This window comes from Pezoporus occidentalis, unplaced genomic scaffold, assembly GCF_034315485.1.
Source record: "Pezoporus occidentalis ecotype Australia unplaced genomic scaffold, CSIRO_AGI_Poc_V1 ctg11, whole genome shotgun sequence".
Classification (NCBI taxonomy): domain Eukaryota; kingdom Metazoa; phylum Chordata; class Aves; order Psittaciformes; family Psittacidae; genus Pezoporus; species Pezoporus occidentalis.
Genome location: NW_026912886.1, coordinates 14,219,096 through 14,241,761, shown reverse-complemented (window position 1 = coordinate 14,241,761; position 22,666 = coordinate 14,219,096). Strand labels below are relative to the sequence as shown.

The following is a 22,666-nucleotide window of genomic DNA, read 5'->3' as shown; positions in this document are numbered from 1 at the left end:
ACTTGCAGAGCCTTGAACTCGGTAACAAATGAACTGACCAGTTCACAAAGCATTTCCTGAAAGCTTGTCCATTTCCCTTGTATTTTTTCTTCTTAACTTACTGCCATTAGGGTGTGTTTTCTAACAGCAAGGGCAGATAAAGTACAACACTCACATAGCTGCATAGCCAAGCAACTTTAAAGAGACTGCATGTCAGGGAAATTAAAGATTACGAGCTAGTGAGACGTCTCCATGGGACAAATCTAAGCAGCTTTTTCCTTGATGTTGATTTTTTTCCCCCTTTCCCAAAGGAGAAGTTAATTAATGTGTTCATGTAAAGTCTCAACAGTAGTATTTGTTTCCAGTGTTTTACCTGTCTCCAGGATATTGTGAAAGAGATCCAGCATGTAATACAGCATGAGAACGTTTGACTGGGTGGTTTTTAAGCTTGTTGATCTAATCTTGTCTGCAACTTCTGGATGACCCCATGTGTGTTACTGTCGTCATGAGGTAGATTTCAAACATTAGGACTCTCCTTAATCTTGAACAGACACAACCAGAGGAGGATGAGTGATTCTTCTTCCAAGTTTCTTGGTTCCCCAATGAGCAGGATGAGATGGGCTCTGTGTGTAGTAGAAGGTATCTGAGAAGTAACACTAAAATTGCCATAGGGTATGAGTTAGCTTTTATGTTACATGACCCTCATTTTTCACCTGCTCTTCTTAATTTCTTGTTTTAATTTTTTATAGTGCTATTTTTATTTTTTCTCTTGCATTTCTCTTCCTTCCTCTCCTTTAACAGAATAGATTAATTTTCATGTTTTTATCTCCGGACTTGTCCTTATTTCCTTGGATGAGTGTTTTTGTCTATCTGTGCCTTTCACAAAAGCAGGAAGCTTCTGGACCACAAAGCAATGGTGTCAGAACTCTTGATGTTTTAATCGTGTTTGCCTCATGATTATCCTGCAGGTCTTTTCCTCATATGACATTACTTTTATCAGCAAGTTTTGTGTTGCTTTCTCTTTTTTCCCCCAAATGCAGGGTAGGACTGTGCAACCCCCCAGATACCACCAAAAAGTGGAAACTTCTGAATCCCAATGACAGACCAAGTCATGCCTTTTGGGTTGTTGCATTGGCATATGCTTTTGTGGTCGGTTGAAAAGGAACTTTCTGTTTTCACTGCTTCTATCACAGAATCTGTGCAGATGTCGATCAGTTCTGTCCTAAGCATCCCATGTGCTTTTAGCAGTTCTACTGAGTTAAAAGCAGTAAATGAATACTCATCCTAAGCGAGGTAAATGGGTTTAGTAACTTCTGTAAGTTCCAGCGTAGAGGAGGCACAAGTGCTTACATCTCCTATGGAATTCCCCCATACTCCAGTGACAAATGAAGACATTTGCTTGTATGTTGCTTCAAAGAATTTCTTGATGGCTTAGGACGTCTTTTCCTTGTGTTGGTTTATTTCTGTGCTGTGGTTTGCATAGCACTGGAGAGTGTCAGAGCGACTGCTCGAGACATAGTAAAGGGATTTTGGAGAATGTTGTAGTGAACTCCTAAAAAAGAAGGAAAAAAAAACCTTAAAATTTTACCCAACCTCTGCCAGAAGATTTCAAACCCAAGTCAGCCTGGTTTTGGCTCTCCCTGCAGCATGCTGTTCTGTGGCTGAGTGTACTAAGACTGTATATTTGACAGTGAATTAGCTTCTCCTGTTGAGTCATCTTTCTTCCTGCTGGGTGTTTGAGGGAGGTCTTAGGTGCCTGGTTTGTAACTGGCCCTCTGACAGGAATGTGTTAGACCTCACTTTGTCCTTGATAATGGTTGCGCTGTCCAGGTATTAAATGGGCACCGGCAAAGAGGTTCAGGTGGGGTAGGTTTGAAGCCAAAACTGGTTTTGTAGTGCAGCTCCTCCTGCGTTCTTCTTTATGTCCCCTGGTTCATTGCTGTCCAGGCCTCAGCAGTGCTGCAGGCTTCAGGAACTAGGATATCAGGAGCTGGAGCAGCCAGTGTGCTCCGTGTAGTTACTGCTTCTCTGCAGAAGAGGCTGGGATCTGACACAAGCCAAGTGACAGGTATATCCTGTGGCGATCTCGTGTGGGTTTGCTAATACCATCCGAATGTTTGTAAGAGTATTGTCATGTTGACCCTTGTACCAGTACTCAGGCCTGCCCACTACAACAGCTTCTAGGCTGCAGAAATTAGCGGTGGTGCTGTAGATGGTCAGGTTTGTAACTCTGCATAAATTTCATACCGATGCCTATAAGGCAAAGCAAAGCTGCTCTTTGCTGTACACAGCATTAGTGCTGTGCTTTCTCATACAGGAGGGTTGTTCCTTTGCAGAGCTTTTGTTTGGGTGACAAAAATAGATACACAAATTAGCACACATGAATGGTGGTTAACACTCGTGGTCTTCAGCTACGTTCCAGGTTTCTTTTCTCAGTGCAGTACATTCAGATACCTGTAATTTCATTGCAGCTGAAACAAAAGTTAAGCCTACTGAGAGCTGGCTTTGCTAATCCAGCAAGCTCCAAAACACTTTTTTCCCTTTACCTTTTCACCCTTTAACATCCAGTTTTTATTTGAAGCATCAACATTACTGTCACTAAATACAAACCTAGGATACTTATTGAATAACAGTGAAGCCATTTTTGCTGCTCAGTTTATTGTGTGAGGTCAGAAGCTTGCCTGTTCATCTTGAGGTGTGTGAGCCTCAGAGTTCTGGTTGGTGTCTGACCAAAGCAGAAAGAGGTTTTGTTCAGGTTAAGAGAAAGCTTTCATCTTGTTTTGCAGTGTCCTTTATTTAGCTTTTTTAATAGCAGTTACCTGTTTTACTGTTTTTTTTTCTGCTCGGTCTTCCTGGAGCTGGAATAAAAATGGATTTTCTCTAAAGAGACCTTTCCTTAACCTGTTTACTCCACAGACCCGATCGGAAGCGGAGGGACGTGTTCCGAATCGCAAATGCCACTTTGGCCACTCGGAACAGGAACGCAACTGGGCCAGATCACTTCGCCAATGTTTCTGATGCAGAGGAGAGTGAGGTGGAATACCCCTTCTTTGAGACCAAAGTGGATGGCAAGGAGAGAACCGTCATCTCCCATCTCCAGCCTTTTACTCTTTACCGCATTGATATTCACAGCTGCAACCATGAAGCTGACACACTTGGTTGTAGCGCTTCCAACTTTGTCTTTGCAAGAACCATGCCTTCAGGTATGCTCTCACCAGTGCACAGTTTTGTTGTATTTTATGGGGACAGATCAACCTCAGGGGGCTCAAACTCTCCAACACCAGGTAGAAAAACACTGGGATATAATAAAGAAATTCTATGCAAGAAAAGAAATAGGATCTGTATAAAACTTTGCTCCAGTAGTTTAATGTCCTTGACTGGTCTCTTGTGTGTCCTGTGATCTGGACAAAGGTAGAAGCACGTGCATCGACTACTGAGATAATTCTGAGAGAGCCTGTTTCCCAGATAAGGTGAGACCCGCAGCCATGGTGGTGGAAAGGTTTCATTCTTCAGTTCCCTGCATGCTGACTGAAGACAGGGGAACATTTCTCTGCTAATGTGTAGTTTTGCTGTGTTCACTCTGAACTGTTTGCAGATGTTAAAGAGTTTTGCTGGTGGGAATGCTTGCCAAATGTTTCTTCTGTGACAGAATGACCATGCATTTGTCCAGCCTCGAAAGAGGAGGGGCACTGTATTGCTTTGTGCCCATCTAGAGTACTTCAAATGGGAAGCATTGAACGCTGTACTCGGGTTTGGGACTTTTACAGATTGTACTTCTTCTCAAAAGAATAGAGATGATTTTAGTGTAAGCTCATATGCATCCAGCAAAGAGCTTCTGAATCCAGCAGATGTCTGGGAATATTTGATGCAGAATGAGAGCAATTTTGTTTTGTTTCTGGAAGAAAGACTGTCATAATCCAGATCCAGCTGTGTCAGTAAAAAGGCAAAAAGTATTGCTTATTTCAAGGAAATAAGGAAATCTGTGAGATCAGGGAAAAGGAAATAAGTGTTCCCAGATTTTTTGCACATGGCTCTGAAAATTAAAGGCTAAACAATTCTGTTTTCTTCTTCTAAACCTAACAACTGCATTGTTGAATAAGTGGTCTTTTTTACATTGACTGAAACGGTCTTCATATTCTTGTTCCTGTGGGAACAGCTACCTGCAAGCTTCCAGTGGAAAGCCTAGAATGAAAAATCAAATGCTGATAAACAGGTTTTTGGGCACACACGGGACAGTGACTAAGGCAGAGGCTGTTCCTGGTGGAGCTGTATACACTGTGCTGTGTTTCTGGCAACCAGTAGTACAGACTGCTAACCTCTCCCTGATCAATGCATTTTGTTCTCTGGCTCTCTGAATAGCACTTACTGCAGTGCTTTGGTACCTGAAGAATGGTTTGAACCTTTCGTTTCCTTCAGCTGTTGCTTAAGTTTCTGTTTCAGTAATAGGTATCCTTCTCACATCACTTGTAAATATTTTACAGAGGGAGCAGATAACATTCCAGGAACAGTAGCATGGGAAGCAAAAGAAGAGAATACCGTCTACCTGAAGTGGTTGGAGCCTGCAAACCCCAATGGGCTGATACTAATGTATGAAATCAAGTATGGGCAGCATGGAGAGGTGAGGATTTGACATTTCTTCAAGAGTTAATGCTTGTAACTCATAATTCATACACAAAAGGGGATCTTTCTTAACATGCTTCTGTGCAGTGCTGCAGATCACAGGTAGAAATGGTGGTTTCAAACACCCAGCACCAGCCAGCATGTCATTCCCTTGTTTTGTTTGATAATCCTGAACTCTGCGTATCTCCTTAAGGTGTTTAAACAAAACCTGATCAGATGGAGCTTTTAGTTATCAAAATTAGCTTATCCTGCAGTTGTATTGTTTTCTTAAGAATGAAGGAATGTGGAGAAACTAACATGAACTGTAAATTGCGTTTTAGGAGAAGCGGGAATGTGTTTCCAGGCAGGAATACAAGAAGCTTGGCGGAGCTAAACTAACCCACCTGAACCCTGGAAACTATTCTGCTAGAGTCCAGGCCACTTCGTTAGCTGGAAACGGGTCATGGACCGAGCCAGTCTCTTTCTATGTGCAACCCAAATGTAAGATGAACGTTCATTGGCTGTGTCAAAATGGTCTTCCTTGTAATCCCTGCTGTTGACATCTGTAATTGGGCATATGAGCCCATTGCCTGTACTCTGAGCACTCCTCTTATTTGCTGATGCTTCTTTGGGAACTCTGTTGCATGTTTTTGGCAAGTGTTGACAACCAGGAGGTGTATCTGAGGTGTGGTCTGTTTTCTGACACTCATTGTATTACATGTGTGAGAGATGCAAGCAGCTGGTGGGTGTGTAGAACACACTGCTGTGGCTTCCTGTGATGCACAACTATGCTAAGAATGGTTTGGCAGCCATAACAACATGAGTTGTATTGGATTGTACAAAACCTGGAGCCATAAGGGAAACCTGCTTTAAAATGCAGAATAATACAGGAAACAAAGCATTTGTTTAGATTTTTGGCTGGCACATTTTGTTAAATATCAAGATGCTTTTTCATATATGACCTGTTGCAAGTGACATTTGATAAAGACAACATCCTGATGAAAGGGTGATGCTGCTCCAGGCACTGGGAGTAATTTATATGTTATAAGAACACTACTGTAGTGTCCACAGAGACCCTCTCAAGACCTTCTGTATTTAGTTGTAGAGCAGATGTATCCACAGAAAACTGCAACTCCATCTTTTATTCCTTTTGGGTTTTCTAATTGCTGGGTTTCTAAGAACTGGAAGAGCAGGGTGTGTATTATAAATATAAGTATAAGCAATTGCAAGGTGAACAAAAGGTGGAAAGAAGCTGAATATGCAGGTGAACAATTACATATTGTTCACTGAGAACTATAAGTCCTTAAGCATAAGTTGTGAAAACAAACCCCAGACAGACACTGTTCTGAACAAAATCAATGCTTTTTACTGCCTGTTTTCTTATTCCACTCATCTGCAGTCAGGGAGTGTTTCTGAGTGCATTTTTCTACATCAGACAAGAAAATGAGTACTTTGATTTCTTCCCTGTATGGAAATACACTGAGTGGGTTTTGAATGTTTCTTTGTTAATGGAGGTTTTATAGAAACCCTGATACAATTGTTTTCTTGTTGGTTGCAGCAGCAAACTATGGGAACTTCCTGCACTTGATAATTGCGCTCCCTATTGCTTTCCTGCTCATCATTGGGGGATTGCTGATAATGCTGTACGTCTTTAACAAAAAGAGGTGAGTTGTATATGCTTGTGGTTAAAAGTGCAGGAGGGGAATGTTTCATTTCAAATCCATGCCCATGAAGTTAGACATTGTAAAGGGAAAAGGCATTCAGAGGACTGGAGAAGCTGAAGCAGATTCTGTTTTGTTGGTGTGTAAAAGGAGGTAGTTTAGAGTTACCAGCAAGCATCTGGCTTCTGCTTGAGATGTCAGGAGGCTTTTTTTACAGTATCATGTTTGTGAGGGAAGAGGAGGGCTCATCAGGAGCATGTCCACTGGGGCAGTGATGGCAGGCTGAACCTATATGAGCAGAACATTTGACTGAAATACGGGTCAATATCAGTAATGAAAACTTAGTTTCTGTTTGGGTTAACTTGACTTCATGCAAATTCTAGAGGTTTTTTGAAGTCTTCACATCCACGTAAAAAATCACATCCGGGACAGAGCAGTCCAGGGAACTGCTCCATTGATTTGGTTTCCTCAGTTTTGTTCTTTATAACTAGTGATTTGTTTAATTATTATTTAACTGAAATACATGATGATGGCTTAATACAAGTCAGTGCCAGTGTTCAGCCTTGCCACTTTCTAGGTATGGAGGCTTTCTGTTACACCTGTATAAATGATGCTCATTGAGTATCCTATTATTTCCAGCTCTAATTCATTTGTAGCACTGCACACAGCAGGACCAGTTCTCAAGCACTCCAGAAAGGGCTCTGTAGCTAGTGAAGTACAATACCTGCTTGGCTTTCCCTTGGGCTCTCCTAGGCTAAATGCCTGTTAATTCATCCTTCTTTAAACTGTTGTTCTAGCCCAGAGAACGTTTTGTCTTTGATCTTCTAAGTCTGATAATTTCGTGTCTACAACCTGCCTCATAGCGCTGAATAAATGTGTCTTACTCTGAAACCCCCCCTGTAAAATGGGGGGGGGGGTGTGTTAAAATAGAAACGTTTATGAAATAGTTGAATGGAATTCCCCATTAAAAACAGTCTTGTCCTTTGCTAGATCACTTCTCTCCCACAGTAGAGCAGATGATGTTAAAGTGTGTTCTCAGCCACAGGTCTCCTGGGTGTATCACCCTACAGCTGCCTTTCTTAAAGGAAGTTTACCCAGCAGCTAAAAGTACCTCGTGTTTACATTTTTTCTGGTGCTGATTTGGTATAAAGAAGACTGCAGGCTTCCTGGGAAAGCTGTTCTGGGCTGTTTTCCCATTGATTATGTGAGGTGGAGTAAGAACTTGGTTTGCTCCCTTTGTCTGAAATGTTCTCCATGTACGGTAAATAATACTCTGTGGTTGAGCAAATGGTGGACAAACTATAGAAGAGGTGGTCTGAAATGTACTTAGGTTTAAAGAGTAAAAACCAAACAAAGTTCTTTCAACAGGAACAGTGACAGGCTGGGCAATGGAGTGCTGTATGCTTCTGTGAACCCTGAGTACTTCAGTGCTTCAGATGGTAAGTGTGGCCTTACACTTGCGATGCTTTTACTTTGATGTATTCTGTTTGTGTCCCAGTTTGAAAGGTAGGAATCTGGAAGAGGGATGTTGTAAACCAGCTTTCTCTCTTTGCTTTTTTAGCACAGATGTGAATCCATCATTAATAAGATATCAGTGTCACCTGTCTGTGGAAACTGGGGAGGGTTTGACATTTTTCCTGTAGTTTATTCAGTGGAGGCAAATTTGGAGGCATTAGCTTCACTTTCAGAGTATCATCTACTCATCCAGTGATGTTTTCACTGGAATAAAGGAAGAATTCATGAATTCATTGTTTTTCATGTTTGCCCTTTTAAGCCCTATTCTGACTTACTGGAACAAATCCATGGCTTGTTTTTGTGTGCTTCTCATGTGGAAAATAGTAACACTTAGAAAAACCAATTCTGTCTCTTCATTTCCCATCCCAATAAAACTCTCTTTAGCCCAGGAGGCTAATGAGCTTAGCCTGTTTCACTGTTACATTTTTTTATAGTGGCACCATGAGGGTTAAAGGTCTGTCAGTGTTCATGCTATAATCCTCTATTTTTGCATCCTGTCATTTCACCCATCCAGAGCATGTGACTCAACTGTCCCCTCCTTTGGTGACTGATAGGGAGCAGCATCAGTGACTACTCAGATGTCTTCTTGCCTGAGGCAATCCTCCCTCCTGGCAGGCACCTTCTGAGATCTCTCTTCTGCCTCAGATCAAAGACTTGTAGCAGCAGCAGCAGGTTCTGCCTTTACTGGTGCAGCAGTGCTTGTACAAGTGATCAGAATAGTTTCATGCAAAGAGCCTACTAGATCAGAGAGTCTCTTTCCCTCTAGTCATAAAATCAATCTGTTAATAGAGAATACAGCAGACACTGAACTGATAGAGATGATCAAGTATGTTTGATGCTGTCTGGAAGAATTGGAAAACCAAGGGTCCCAAGAAAAGCTCAAGCCTGAAGTATTGATTCAAACCTCTTCCCATGCTGCTTTGGTGCCTTGAGGACCCTTCTTTCTATCATTACGTTAGTACTATAGTGAATCCACTTCAAGTCCATCTATACATTTATTTATATGCCAAGCATCCATCCATCTATCTGTCTGTCTTTCTCTGTATGAGAAAGACCATGGACTATTGGTGTGGATTGTTCAAAATCTCATCATTGTTTAATGTGTTTTACAATAGAACTCTTTGGGCAGTTGGTATCATAAAGCAGTCAGTGATCATGCATCTTGGACAAGTACAACGTTACGGCCTGTTCTTTCTCTCCTTAGTGTATGTTCCAGATGAATGGGAGGTGCCCCGTGAGAAGATCACCATGTGTCGGGAGCTTGGGCAAGGCTCCTTTGGAATGGTGTATGAGGGAATAGCCAAGGGAGTTGTGAAGGATGAGCCAGAGACCAGGGTGGCCATCAAGACTGTCAATGAGTCTGCAAGTATGCGTGAGAGGATAGAGTTCTTAAATGAGGCCTCAGTGATGAAGGAGTTCAATTGTCACCATGTGGTAAGTCACGATACGGCTGCGATTCATACAGCTGTGGTGCTTGTTGGCATGAGGGCGTTCAGGGTACATCTTCACTGAACTGGGATTTTAGGTTCAACTCTGCAGCTTTATAGCATTACTGTGAAACAGGAGTCAGTGAGTGGAACCAGATCTGTTTTCAGACCTTTCCTGCAGGTTCACAGATGTTCGGGGCTACAGATCGACATGAGTAAATGGTTCCTACAGTTCAATTAGCTATATTTATAACTGAGCATTTGTTTTGTCTTTTCCAGGTTCGGCTGCTTGGTGTTGTTTCTCAGGGCCAGCCTACACTGGTTATCATGGAGCTGATGACACGTGGGGACCTCAAAAGTTACCTGAGATCATTGAGGCCAGACACAGAGGTGAGTGAGGAGCGGCTTGATGGGGTTTTTTATTTCTTCAGTTAGAATCATCTTGAATGGAGCAGCCTGGCATTGGAAGCAGCAGGCAATTAGCCTTTCTTGCCCTTCTCCTTAAGCTCTAAGAACAAAACATGAGCTGCTCTGTGATCTGCAACACGTTTCTTCATGAGGTAGCTGTTGCAAACAGCCCAGAGTGCTGCATGGAATAGGTCCCTTGTGTTGCTGAGTCCTTCCTGTTTTCTAGGTTTGAATTAAATCTCTTGTCCAATCTGGTTCCTCATTAAGATATCAAACTAAAAATTAGCATGCATGTTAGGTTAATTGTTTCCTGTTGTCTGTTCTGCCTGTTGCCTGTGCTAGGAAGTAAAAATGTAGTATTTTAGCTAATACACTATTCTAATATGTAGGCTGACAGTCTAACAGCTAAAATTGCCACATGATAGAGGGTCTGAACGATAAAGATGACACATAGGTCACTTGCCACTGAGTATGTACACAAGAGAATGAATAAGGTATAAAAACAGAGGGCATTGCATCTAGCAAAAACAGATTGGTTAAGTGATTGGATACAGAAAATAATTATACTGAATACAGGATTCAGGAAATACCAGCAGGACTGTGGAACTAAGGGCTTGATTAGCATCTATGATTAATAATGTTTCAGGTTATGTATAAATAGTTTTGGTTGAATTCAGCAAACTTCTTTAAAAGGGACAGTGACATGATAAAAAAATCACCAGAGTGATGAGCTCTGCTCTTGGCTTTTCTGTCTTGTGTGCTGGTGCTCTCCAAAGCAGCCAGTGCTTGTCTGTTCCTAAATTCCCAGTCTCCCTTGATATGCAGTGTAAAGAGTTGAGCAAACTCTTTTGAGGACCTGTATGAGGAGCATCAGTAAGGTGTGGATGGAGGGCTTGCCTGATCACTGCCTTAACTGATAATTTAACCGTGCAGCTCCCATACCCATCTCTTCCTCCTCGGAATCCAATTCACGTCGGTCCTTCTGGGCTTTCTTGCTTCTATCTTCCTGGCTCTCATAGGGATGGATGTCCGTAAGGATGGGCATTTAGGTGTAAGAGAACATCCTTGTACCACAAAGTCTTTTCTGGCTTGTATTCCCTAAAATAGAATGGCCTAAATAGAATTCCCTAAAATAGAAAGAGCTGTTTGGGAGTTCTGTTTGTAACCCAGCTTGATATGGCCAGTTTTCCCACTAAGCTATGGTGTATTTGTTTCGCCTGGATCATGTCAGGCTGAACTGTGATGATGTGATTTAAAAACTAGTAATGATAAAACCCAGTATCTTGCAGATTGTTTTATCTGTTTTACCTTCTTAATCTCGCTCAGAATAATCCTGGCCAGGCCCCTCCCACTCTGAAGAAGATGATTCAGATGGCAGGAGAGATTGCTGATGGGATGGCATACCTCAACGCCAACAAATTCGTTCACAGAGACCTTGCTGCGAGAAACTGCATGGTGGCAGAAGACTTCACAGTGAAGATAGGAGGTGTGCTTGCTTGACTTCTACACTAACAAACCCCATCATCCTTTGAAGAAAATCAGCATTTTAGAGGCATTTTCTTGTTTTGAAAGCTGCTCAAAAGACCTTTTAGAACTTAGCTCCAGTTCAGATTTCTGAAGCATGCTCCTTATGAAGGCTTGTTGCAATTTAAGACCTGTGAGCAGTCAACATTGAGTTGAAACTCTTGGAATACCTCTACTTGCTGTTGTTCCAGTGAGGAAATAGTATAGTATGTGGGTTTAAAAGAGCTAGTGAAGCAGTGATTGGAGGTGCAGATGCTGCAGACATCTGGGTAGATGGTGTCATTGCCACTGGTGTGTCATTCACTTGTCTGTTAATGTGCAGAAATAATTCCACCTCCTGTTTATTGATTCAAGGATAGGAATTTTAGTATCATTTTAAAGTCTATCTGATTTAGAAGTGGAATGTAAGGCTTGACTTAAGCTGGGTGCTTTCCAGTCTGAACTGGAGTTCTGCTTTCCAGACAACAGAATGGCTTTTCTTCTGCTCTGCTGTTTTTCCCTTCACCATCCCTCCAAAATAGTGTCAGATGAGTTTTTTCAGACTTCTCTCCAGAGGATGATTTTAAGCTTTTGGCTGTTTTTGCGTTGTGCATATTAAAATAACATGTATAGCAACAGCCTTCTGCTGTAGGAAACTAATTCTTTTTCTCTAAGCTTAACTCAGCTATTTTGATAATTTGTGTAAGTAATCCTGTCATTTGGGAGAAAGAGAAAATGATTTCATTTTGAGTCAGTTAATTAGGAAATAAGATCTTTGGGGGATTTTGTGCATTTTCTGCAGGTTTGGGGGAAGTCAGCCTCACTCCTTCCCGCTCCAGTTTTCTCCCTCCTCTTCCCCCTCTCCAGCGTGTTTTACAGTTCTTTGAACTGGAGATGGTGCATTTCTCCCCTTCAAGATGGTACATGGTTACCCCAAAAGCGTTTCACGTAATACGCTGCACTGCTCTTATTTATGTACCAGTGCTGAAGATCCCTTCATGGAGAAATGGTTTGGGAGCATCTTGACTGGAGCACACCAGCTCAGGTGTTTAGATCTCAGAGGAAGAGCTTTATGCTACACTACCCTCTGCTCATTGCCTGTTTCTTATTTGCATTACATCTTTAAAGATTTTTCCATTCAGCCAGGATAAAGTCACCCTGGTGTGTGGGAGTGATGGAATAGCTGCACAGATGGGCTTTTTAGTCATAATCACAGAGGGTACCAGTGTCCCTAGTACACAAGGAATGAGAACGATCAGTGGCTGGTCACTCATCCAAGCCTGGTAATAATGACTTCCATGGACTGGTAATAAAGACTGTGAGTGAGAACTGGAGGAATTCTGTCCCTCTTTTCACTCCGCTTTTCCCAGCAAACAAGGGGAAACTCCAGGTCTCTGTTGATAAAACGGATTTTGCCCTGAGTCTGCTGTGTGAGCAGCCAGCATTTAATATGAGTAAGAGATTTGATGCCACTTGATCTATTAACTTTTGGGTTACTGAAAACACAGTATCTGCTTTAAATAGGCTGGTCCAAAACCCAGCAGTTCTGTGTGTGTCAAACTGATTGTACAGGGAAAAAATGCAGGACTGAGTTACAGTCAGGAGATGAGCAGTGTTAGATCCAAGTCTTGCAAATGCTTGCGTGTTTACAGTTAAGGACATACATGCAACACAAAGTATTGGCCTGTGTTAGTCAGAAATGAATCCTCTCTTGTATTTGAGATGGAATATTGTAGAGGAATTGCAACTTACCCTTGGAGAGAATTAAAAAGCGAAGCATTTCCCTCAACATGTGAGAGTCTTCAGTTAAAACACAGTAGTATTAACTGCTAAAGGAGCTCTTTACACTTTAAAAGGAAAAGAAAATCATTGAATTCAATGAGCAGATTAGTGAATTATGTGACCTTCAGAAGACTGGGCTTTCTGCAAAGCTCGAGCATAAATCCTGGAACTTCTTATGTGTAAATCATTCCGATTGCTCACCTCCTGAAGTCAGTTGGTTTTGTGGGGAGAGGAGCTAACCAGCCCTACGGCAGCAGGTAAAGGGCAGGGTTATGGTAAGAGACTGCAGATTCTTTGCACCAAACTGTGATTCTGTGCTGGTTACAGTGACTTGTAATAAAGGAAACGTTTGCAAACTCAAAACACTTGCACCTTCTGAAAGCATTTATTCCTCCTAGATTTTGGCATGACAAGAGATATCTACGAGACAGATTATTACCGTAAAGGAGGAAAAGGTTTGCTGCCTGTCCGCTGGATGTCCCCAGAATCACTGAAAGATGGAGTCTTCACCACGCACTCCGATGTCTGGTAACAAAAAAGGGGCTTGGCAAGACTGGTTTAGCCCCTCTTCTTTCTAGCCTCTTGTTTTAGTAGACTTAAATGTTCATCTTCTGTCTTTTCAGAAGTAGCTCTCTTTTTCCCACTGCGAAGCATTCTGCTTTGTATTTCATATTTCCATTGCAAAGTCAGGAACTCAAGGTTAAATTCTGCTCTCAGCAGAAATAAATGGATATCCCACACTGGAGGTGGCGGCATGTTTCCTGCTGTGGGTTGTAAAATCAGTTGTGCAATGAGAAACATTCCCTTCACCTGGAGGAGGAAGCTGTTGTTTTCCAAATTGTCCTCCTTCAAGAGGAGCATTAAAAGTTGCCAAGAATATAGAAAGGTTCCTAGTGCTGACCTGCTTTTCTATCAAAACCTTCTGTGTAAATAACAACTCTCCTTTCCCTCAAATGGGTTGTGTACACCAGCAGGTTTTTCCTTGGGAGATCTCCCCTGTGTATATCCTTCTCCATTTGGAGCTTTGTTGGCTTGTTTTATATACCGCAAGATGCAGAAATAGTTTATCCTCTAAAAGCACATTGCCCAGTTGTTGTATTTGTGAAGTTATTAATAGAGGCATTCAGGGTATTTCAAAATACACTTCTTAGAAGAAATAATACCCTGGAACAATTCCCCTCGCACACTCCCCCCCCAGGGTTTTGCAGAGAGGTAGGGAGGACTTGGCAGCAGATGAACGTGTACTGGCAAAACCTCTACACTCTGTCTTTTATGGCTTCTCTGCCTTCCTGACAAGATGTTTTTACTGCTGATCTCTTCCAGAATTGGCAGCTGATTGCCTTCCAAATGTCTAGAAGTCGGTAGGAATGGTATTCGAGTAGTAAACTGCATTTTCTTTAAACAGCTTGGGGATTTTGGAGCTGGTGGACTGTAGTCCGCAGCACCAGCTCTGAGTGTGAAGGGTTCATAGGGGAATCGTGCAGCAAGTAAAAAAGCAAAGCACCAGAATGCTGCTTAAATTTTCCTTTGCACATGGCTAGTAACATGTTTATGAATCCAGTAACCCTCAGACTTGGAAGTAGATGAAAACAACCATCTTTAGTTGATGGGGAAGCTCTGTATCAGCCATTTATCTAACAGAACAGCCCAGGCATGCTTTTGGCAGTCCCCTGCAGTAAAAGAACTTTGGGACTTGTAATGGCTTCACAAAGCAGACAGATATTTTGAATATATCACTAGAAATCCCTGGGTGTAGAATGAGCCTGGAGTGAGGAGCTGGCAAAACCTGCCTGCTCTTTTACCCTACAGCAGGAACTTACGAGCCCAGCTATTGTATCAGAAGCGGACTGCAGCAGGTGAGGTGTTCAGCTTGGATGACGCACTGCACTTGTTCCATACAGGCTTTCCTTTAGCCCAGAACTGTGAAGTGACGTTACTGATCAAACATAACTCAAAATCCAAACAAAAAACCCCGTACATGTGACGCCAAATCAGGCGTCAGAAGTAAATCAGTGCTTCAGTTGTTGCAGGAAGCACGTGAGTTCTCCCTTCAGTGTCAGCAGGATTTGACGTCCGTCGGTCACTCAGTCCAGAGCAGGGTTGAGCAAACAATATTGCAGCTTATCAGTGGGACAGTTTGGGATATCCTAGCTAGAAGTCACATCAAGCAAAGTGGCAAAGATCGTAAGATTGGAAAGCTTAAAAGGAGGAGTAAAATCTGACAGATTTTTACTTGAAAGCATAAAGAGGAAAAAAGTGCTTTATGGAGAGGAGGTCCACAGCTCTTATCAGTATATCACAGTTCCTCTTGGTCACCTTACTTGTAACAAGTGACTTACTCAGCAGTTTGGTTCACATGGGTGTGCTATCTTGAGGTGCAAAAGCCCTGCTTCAACATGAGGAATATGCTGTTTCTTTAGAACATGTCTGTGTTTGTGTTTGCCACATATATCCACAGCTACAGATTCAGGAATTCCAGTCTGAATTCCAGTGCAGTAGAGCTTGACTTAGCACTGTCGTGAAACACTCTCTATTGACTTGATCTGCTTGTGGCTAAAAGGATCATTCTGGCATCCTTACCAATAACTTTCAGACCAAACACTGTGCATTGAAGGTTTCTTCACCAGGAAAAACTCCCTGACTCCTTGTATTGGTTCAGATTTTGAAGTTGCTTCATGTAAACCATGTAACTTGGCTGTTTTGGAGGCCATTTATTTTTGTCAAACAGTAAAAACCGTTGACCCTGCTTTTCCTGCCTGTTTAATGGGATATTGTGACATCTGATTCAACGTTCTTCGAGATCAGTTGTAGAAGCCAGAATGTCAAGAAGAGACAACTGTGCGAGTGGTCAGAGTCCAGGATTTATAAGCTGTAAGGTGAAATGGCAAACTGCAGAAAGAGCATCTGGAGGTTTTGAAGGGTGGAGCTTTGCTTTAGCAGTTCATTCTGTTATTGCTTTTCAGACGGGAGAATGAGGTAATTAGACAAGACTGTTTTTGTTGTCGTTAGGGAAGGAGAACGTTTTCATGCAATCCTGTTCAGGGTGAGGGTGTTTGTCTATAAATAAGTCCTCAGCATCTTGCATTCTTTCTGAGCTGGCAGTTGCCTTGAAGGAGCAACATAAGTTTATTTGTTATGATAATAGGAGTAGTAGGTGTGCAAGGCTTGTTCTCATTATTCCTGCAGCGATCAAAGCAGCTTCAAAGGCACTAAAGCGTTGAGCTGACCCTCTGTCCCTCCCTCCCCTGAAAGGCAGACAATTGCAAGTCTGTTTGTGGCTTCTGGCTCCAGATGCAAACCATTTCAGATACAGTGGAGAAAGAAAGATAAAACCACTCTACCATAACCAGCTAATAATACTGGACTCCTGTTTTCATAACAATACCCTATTGAAACAGTGCTGTTTTTCCTCTAAGCTTGACTCAGCAGTTTAGCCACACAAGACAACATCTAGATGTTCCTTCTTGTGCACAGCAGCTCTAAAAGTAGACGACTCTTCAGCGCAGACAGTTTGAGCCATGTCTGCTCAATAAGCTAATTTTAAATGGGGATATTTTTAGCAAGTGTCAATACTTACGTCCAAACTCCCCAATTACATAACTGTGCTTTCTTCACCAGTAATCAATTCCTATTATTAGACTTCTTGTTTCACTTCTGCTGTCCTTTGTAGTTAGTTGGAAGGAGCTAGAAGCTCTGTTTCAAGACCAGAGTTACATACATGTTGCAAAAGGGGATAACTGAGGTTCTCCTGGGGGCTGAAATGTTTTGCTCCTGAAGCAGTAAATTAGGGTCTTGGTTACAAGAAGCTGGAGAACATTCACATTTCTCCCGTGTCTCTTTCCACAATTGGCTTTGTTGCTTGCTGCTGTGTGTCAAACGCTTTGATCCTCACTTTGTACCTTTGACTTAGAGCGTGGCAGGAACCAAAGCGGAGGGATAAATGGAAGGTATTACCCAAGAAGTGTTTATGTGCCTGGGGAGCAGAGGTTGGTGTGTTTGCCTGCTCTGTGGTAAGGCAGATGAGAGGTGCAGGGGCCTGGCATGTGTTTGCTGGAGCAGTAACAGGGAAATGCAGCTTTTAAATCGGATTGGAGCAGCTCAGGTATTGCTGATGAGAAGCAGCTTGATTCCCTGCACCCAGCCACACGGACTCTAGTGATGGGGTGTGCGTCCAGCCTGGAAGCACAGAGATAGGAACAGGGGGTTTTAAACTACCTTTTCTTCCCTTACCTGCATCTTTCCTTTCCCTTGTTCTTCCCACTTCTCCCCTGCTCCTCCCACCTCACAGTGTGCCTAAAGTCTCAGCTCAAAGCCATGGGGAAGGGAGATGAGATGCGAGCCAGCCCTCCAGCCAAGCTCACAGCTTAGATCTCCTCTGAGTTAGAAGGCAGCTGGTCAATGCAGTGAGTTTGCGGTGGCCCTTTTATTGATTGACCTGTACAGAACCATGTAACCGAAGTCGCATCATGTAAGAAAAGCACCCTTGTGAAGATTGCTTGGCTTCCTAAAGTGCTGGTTTGTTTTCCAGGTCTTTTGGTGTCGTGCTGTGGGAGATCGCGACGTTAGCGGAGCAGCCCTACCAAGGCATGACCAATGAACAAGTGCTCCGCTTTGTGATGGAAGGAGGCCTGCTGGAAAAACCAGACAACTGTCCTGATATGCTGTAAGTGTCCACAGATACCACTGCTCTCAGTGCACAGTTCATTCTTCCTGGCTCCTTCAGTGTCCTCTTCTGCCCTATCTACTGCAGGAAGGGGTAGTGAAGAGTGATAGTAATGTGAGGTGCTGCTTGAGCAGTCTCTGTTAGTCTAGTGTTTTATCATACTTAGACCAGAAAACAACTTTGCTTGTGGCCAGGATCTTACTTTGGGCTATATCCTCTAATAAGGAAACAAAAGCCAGTCTGTGTGTTCCTGAATAGAATTGTCATAGAACCTTAGAATGGTTTGGGTTGGAAGGGACCTTAAAACTCATCCAGTTACAACCCCCTGCCACAGGCAAGGACACCTCCCACTAGACTTAATAAAAGCTCCTAAGTGACATTTGCTACAGCAGAAGTCTTTGTGCCTAAACCTTGCTCTTCTGCTTAAAGTAACTCTGTTGAGCATAAAGAGAGAAAAGAGCATAGGCCGAGCTGAGATGTGTTGTGCATGAACTCTGTGGGATCCAACTTCAGTTCAGCATCCACATAAAGGGATGTGTCATTCCTTTGTCTGAAGCAGTGTTGGATTTGCTCTTTCGGTCACAGTGCTCATCACATGGAGATAAACAAATCTCCCCTGCTAACAGTTTCCTCTCTTGTAAGCACAGAAAGAAGTACACAGAGAAACCTTTGCCTGCCCCTAGAATCAATACCAAGCCTTGAGCAGAGGAGGGTGTGCGGTGCAGCAGGCTTCAGTTTTTAGCTTTACATTGTTGAAATACTTCTGCTGGCTTTTGTGTACAGCGGTTTCAGTTGTTCAGACTTTATTACTTTGATACCCTTCCCAAAGTGGCTTTTGGGAAGGAAATACTGCGTCTTGCAGTTATTGAAATTCGTTGGAGGCCCACGGAAGGGATACAATCACTTAAGGGCCTCAGCTGCTTGGGATTCTTAGGAAAAGAGCTTTTTTGGCTGGAGCGCTGGCTTTGGTTTCAGATGACAGGCAGAGTTGTTTTGTTGTTGGAGGGGGGCGGGTGGGATATGCAGGGGGAGGTGTAGCTGCCATGTGATTCCTCCGTTGCACATTCCTTCCCTTCCACGATGCTGTGGAGAATTCCTGGCAGTCCGATGGACTGGGCATTGTTTAGCACGGTCAGAGCTGTGTGATGCAGGGGGGGAGCGGGCAGAAATGGGGCAAGAACAGGGGGATGCGAAGGGGTCAGATCTATCAGAACAAGGGCTCAGCTCACAACCAAGGCACATCCAGTCTAATGGTGTCTTCTTTTTGGTGATAGTTTTGTATAAAACATCCTGAGTCTGTCCAAAATGAAGACATAATTAAAGGAAAGGATGTATTGACCTTAGCAGCTTACTGTGACTTGCTCTAGCTCCCTTTCAGCTTGTTTTGTCTTTGCCTTAGGATAGACACTCAAGTCTGCTGTAATTCAAATGGGCTGTTGTAGGAATAACAGTAGGGAGCTCCAGGAATAATCTTCACCTTTGTTCCATGCATTTGGCATTCAGAGAACCTGTTCTGTGTTACTATGGTGCTTTTTTCTCTGCGTGTTGTCGCTGCTTTCCCTTTCTCCCATCCTGGTTGCCCAAGATGCTGTAAAGATGCTGTGTAACGCTCTGTAACCTGACAACTGCTGCCAGTCCTGAACTTCACATGTGTGGCTGCTGGCAGGGACAGGGACCTGGGCCTTGGCAGGATTCCTCTGCCCTCTCCAGCTGTCTGATAGTCTGCTCCTCAGCACCAGACTTAGCAAGAAAATCACTGAATGGACACGTAGGTGCTTGTAGCAGAGTTGCAGAGAGCCCTAAGGTTGTGTATGGATCTTGCCATGCATCCCCTCATATTTCAAGCACTTTATGAAACCCTTTGTAAAATAAGGGGTCCTCTTTTTTGTGGAGATTTGTAAAGGATCCTGTTCAAAGGCAGGTTTCATGGCATGTTTGTGCTGGAGGAAGGTACTTTTCAGACAGCCCAGGTTCTTACTGGTGGAGACCAACATAAGATATTTTAATATTAACTCAGTGTTAACTCAAGATGTCTAGAAAGCAAAGTCCATCTAATGCAGAGAAGTTGATGCACTTCTTGTGCTTGGTACTGCAAGAAAGTGAGAAAGGGAGCCAGGAACTGCAGTTCTGCCTCTCATGTGCTGAGGCTAGAGATGCAGAAATGCTGTTTCCTTTAAATTAGTTTGATTTGGAAACAACTAAAAGTAGGGGCAGACCAGAACTTTACCTTTCTGCAAAGAGAGGGGAGTGTGCTGACATATAGAAACCTCCAGAACAGGTGGAGCTGGTAGACTTCTATGGGGAAGTGTTGATGAGAACAGAGAGAAGAATCTTGCTGCAACTGTCACCAAATCTACTATATTTAACCTTGCAGATGATGTGAGTGTTGGCGCAGCCCTGCACGCTCCAGCCACAGCGCAGCAGTTCTCATCAGGGCCTCTCCTTGTCATCCCCCCTCCATGAATGCTGCATGGTGTGAGCAATCCTGGACGTTCCAGCTCTCCCAAGACTGCAATGCCAGTCGTGCTTGTTAGTGGCTGTGCTGTGCCAGCCCCTGGTAGCAGCCAGTCAGTAGCTTTGAGCTGGATCAGAGACTGAGGGTACAAAGAACTGGAGAGGTTCTTGCTTGTCCTGGGTGCTTGTGCAGAGGTGCATTTTATGGCATGGTTGTCTCGTGGTTCCAAGAGGTGGTAAATCCCTGTGTGAAAGGGCTGAGCACAAAAGGGACAGTATTTCTAGAGGCTTTTTTTCTCTTACACAGGGTGAAACAAGACTCAGTTCTGTTTTTGCTACACCCTCTTGGCATAGTTTGCATGGTTTTACAGACAGAACCATGCAACAAGACAGATGGTTCAATGAGACAGTGCCAGGAGAAGCTTTGCTGTTTTTCTCCTCTTCCTGTGTAATAAGTCCTGTTTTTATGTACCCCCATTGTTACTGCAGTGCTCATCAGGTGATGGCTGCGTGGCAAGAAGGTTTGTTACAGCCGAAGCTCTCAGACAGCGTGTTCCCATGGGGCTTTTAACAGTTGTGGAGGCTGGAATTCCACTCTGGTTTTGAAGCAGAGTCGCTTCCCCCACACGTATTGTAGCTGACGAGACTATTTACGCATTGCTGATGTTCCCTTTGTTCCTGGCGAGCGCTCGGTTGCAAACCAGGGTCTGCTCTGCAGAGGTAATGTCAGCGTGTAGCAGCAGCGGGGAGGCCCTTTGCTTTTCCCCACCAAACCAAGTCTCGTGCAGAGCACAAACACACGCTCAGATGGAACGCAGCTTCTGTAGAAACTTTCCATTTTCTACTGTGTCGGTGCAAAAAGTAACTCAGTTTCTGCTCAGTTCTCTGAGTAAAAGCTGCACGAGGCACACTGGTTCTTCCTTTCATCATGACAATGCCTCCAGCTTCCTTGAGCTCACTTGCCACCGGTCAGCAACATGCTGTACTGTGTAAAACTGCTCAGGTGGTGTTAACAGCGTGTGAATTCTTCCAGTGCCTGCTGGAAGGGGTTTGGGTTTTTGGGTTGAAGATCATGTAAACAAGGCCTGGAACCCACACAGTTAAAAAAAGGGGGAAGAAATCCTTTTATGGGAACTCTGTTGGGTTTTTAAACCTGGAATGGCTTAAAAGAAACATCACATGTCCTTGTTTGTGCTGATGTCACATGCATTACTCCGCTGCTTGTGGTATCTCCTTAGCATTGCCCTTAGGCCTCAGGGCGAAGCGCCAGCGAATATCCAGTGTTCTTGGCTCCGGTTCCCACTTCTATTCAGGGACGCAGCAGTCAGCTGGAAAGGAAACAGCAATGAAGTAACAGCAATGGATTTTATGTATTTATGTCTCAAGCTTTCCTCCCCGTCCGCGGGTGAGGGTATAGTGCAGTTTTATAGCTTGGCTTCACTTTCGCTGTGAAAGATCTTTTAAAGGCTCAAACCCAAGCAATAGTTTAACAGTGTTTATATGTCTACATGCCTGTCACAGTGCAGCGCTGAGTGCCGGGGCAGTTCTCCCAGCACAGACTGGTTTTGCCAGCTTCTTTCGGGTGTCACAAGGCCGTGCTCAGGTGGCTGCCTTCATGGTTCATGCAGAGCGGTGCCAGCTGAGTCTGGCAGGACTGTTTGTGACTTTAAATGCACTTCGGGTTAAGATTGATTTTGTTGGGGTTGAAGTGCTCTCAGCAGTGTTTGCATCCCAAACACTGCAGCGTTCAGTCTCTTTGCGGGTTCACGTCTAGTGCACCCGATGGGAAATGCAGCGGTGTTCCTCAAGGACTATATTCCTTGGGGAGGGCATTTCTTTGCTTTGGTTTGTTTCAGGCTGGGGTTCCCAGAGTCACCAGACCCTGCTGTGGGCAGCAACAGGCTGCAGAGTGCAGGGTTTTCCAGTGAGAGTCCTGTTGGAAGGTTTGCTCTGGAGCAGGGGCTCTGGAGTCACTCAGACATCGCTCTGTGATGGAGCCAGGTGCTGTTTGAAAAAGCAGTGAATTCGTGTTCTATTGGTTTTGTCTTTTTAAGTGAAAAATGAAACATTCCACACTGATTCAGAGCTGCAGTAATTGGCTGCTGGGGCACGAGGCGGTGAGAGCTGGTTTAAGCATCACACAGAATGGCTTGCTTGCTCTTGGGAAACCTGTGGAGGTGAGGGAAATGGCATTGTTGATTCATAGAACCAAAGCTGGATGTTTTGGTGTGCTGGCAGGGGTGGGATGTGGCCAGGCAGGTTGAGGGGATCCTGCTGGTGCTGGGGCCGTAGGGAAGTCAGAGCCGTGATTGAATCTCCACTGTGTTACCTTAACCAAGAGATTTTTCCTTGGTGTTTTCTTAGGTCCATTCTCACTCCAGCACAGAAAGCAGTAGTTTTGGCCAGTGGTGACTCCTTGCACGCAGCACGTTCCTGACTGCTGTGTACACGCATGGGATTGGCTCAAAGAATTAATGTCAGTCTCCCTTTTCTTATTTAAATGTGTCCTATTACTTGGGCTGTAACAGAAGACAGCCCTGTTCCACCTTCACAGGCAGTGAAACCCTTTCTTGTGTTTAAAGCTCAGGGCGATCTCTCAGGAATATCCAATTTTGCTGCGTCATGAAAACACTGTTTTCATTATGGAGGTGTTACTGTTTCATTCTGTGGTTTTG

General features: G+C 43.7%; 1 protein-coding gene across 4 annotated transcripts in view; it reads left to right on the top strand.

Annotated features, from left to right (window-relative positions):
• IGF1R (insulin like growth factor 1 receptor) overlaps positions 1–22,666 on the top strand; it is a 179,217-nt gene that overhangs the window by 148,331 nt on the left and 8,220 nt on the right. For 2 of the 4 annotated variants that reach the window (XM_062631629.1, XM_062631637.1), the window contains exons 11-20: positions 2,896–3,182; positions 4,461–4,597; positions 4,920–5,079; positions 6,140–6,242; positions 7,608–7,678; positions 8,959–9,188; positions 9,461–9,571; positions 10,916–11,075; positions 13,273–13,402; positions 17,403–17,537. In XM_062631629.1, coding sequence (XP_062487613.1) covers positions 2,896–3,182; positions 4,461–4,597; positions 4,920–5,079; positions 6,140–6,242; positions 7,608–7,678; positions 8,959–9,188; positions 9,461–9,571; positions 10,916–11,075; positions 13,273–13,402; positions 17,403–17,537 — 1,524 coding nt within the window. Of the gene's footprint in view, positions 1–2,895; positions 3,183–4,460; positions 4,598–4,919; positions 5,080–6,136; positions 6,243–7,607; positions 7,679–8,958; positions 9,189–9,460; positions 9,572–10,915; positions 11,076–13,272; positions 13,403–17,402; positions 17,538–22,666 lie in introns of all 4 variants that reach the window. The other 2 variants (XM_062631623.1, XM_062631632.1) reach the window with 1 other exon arrangement.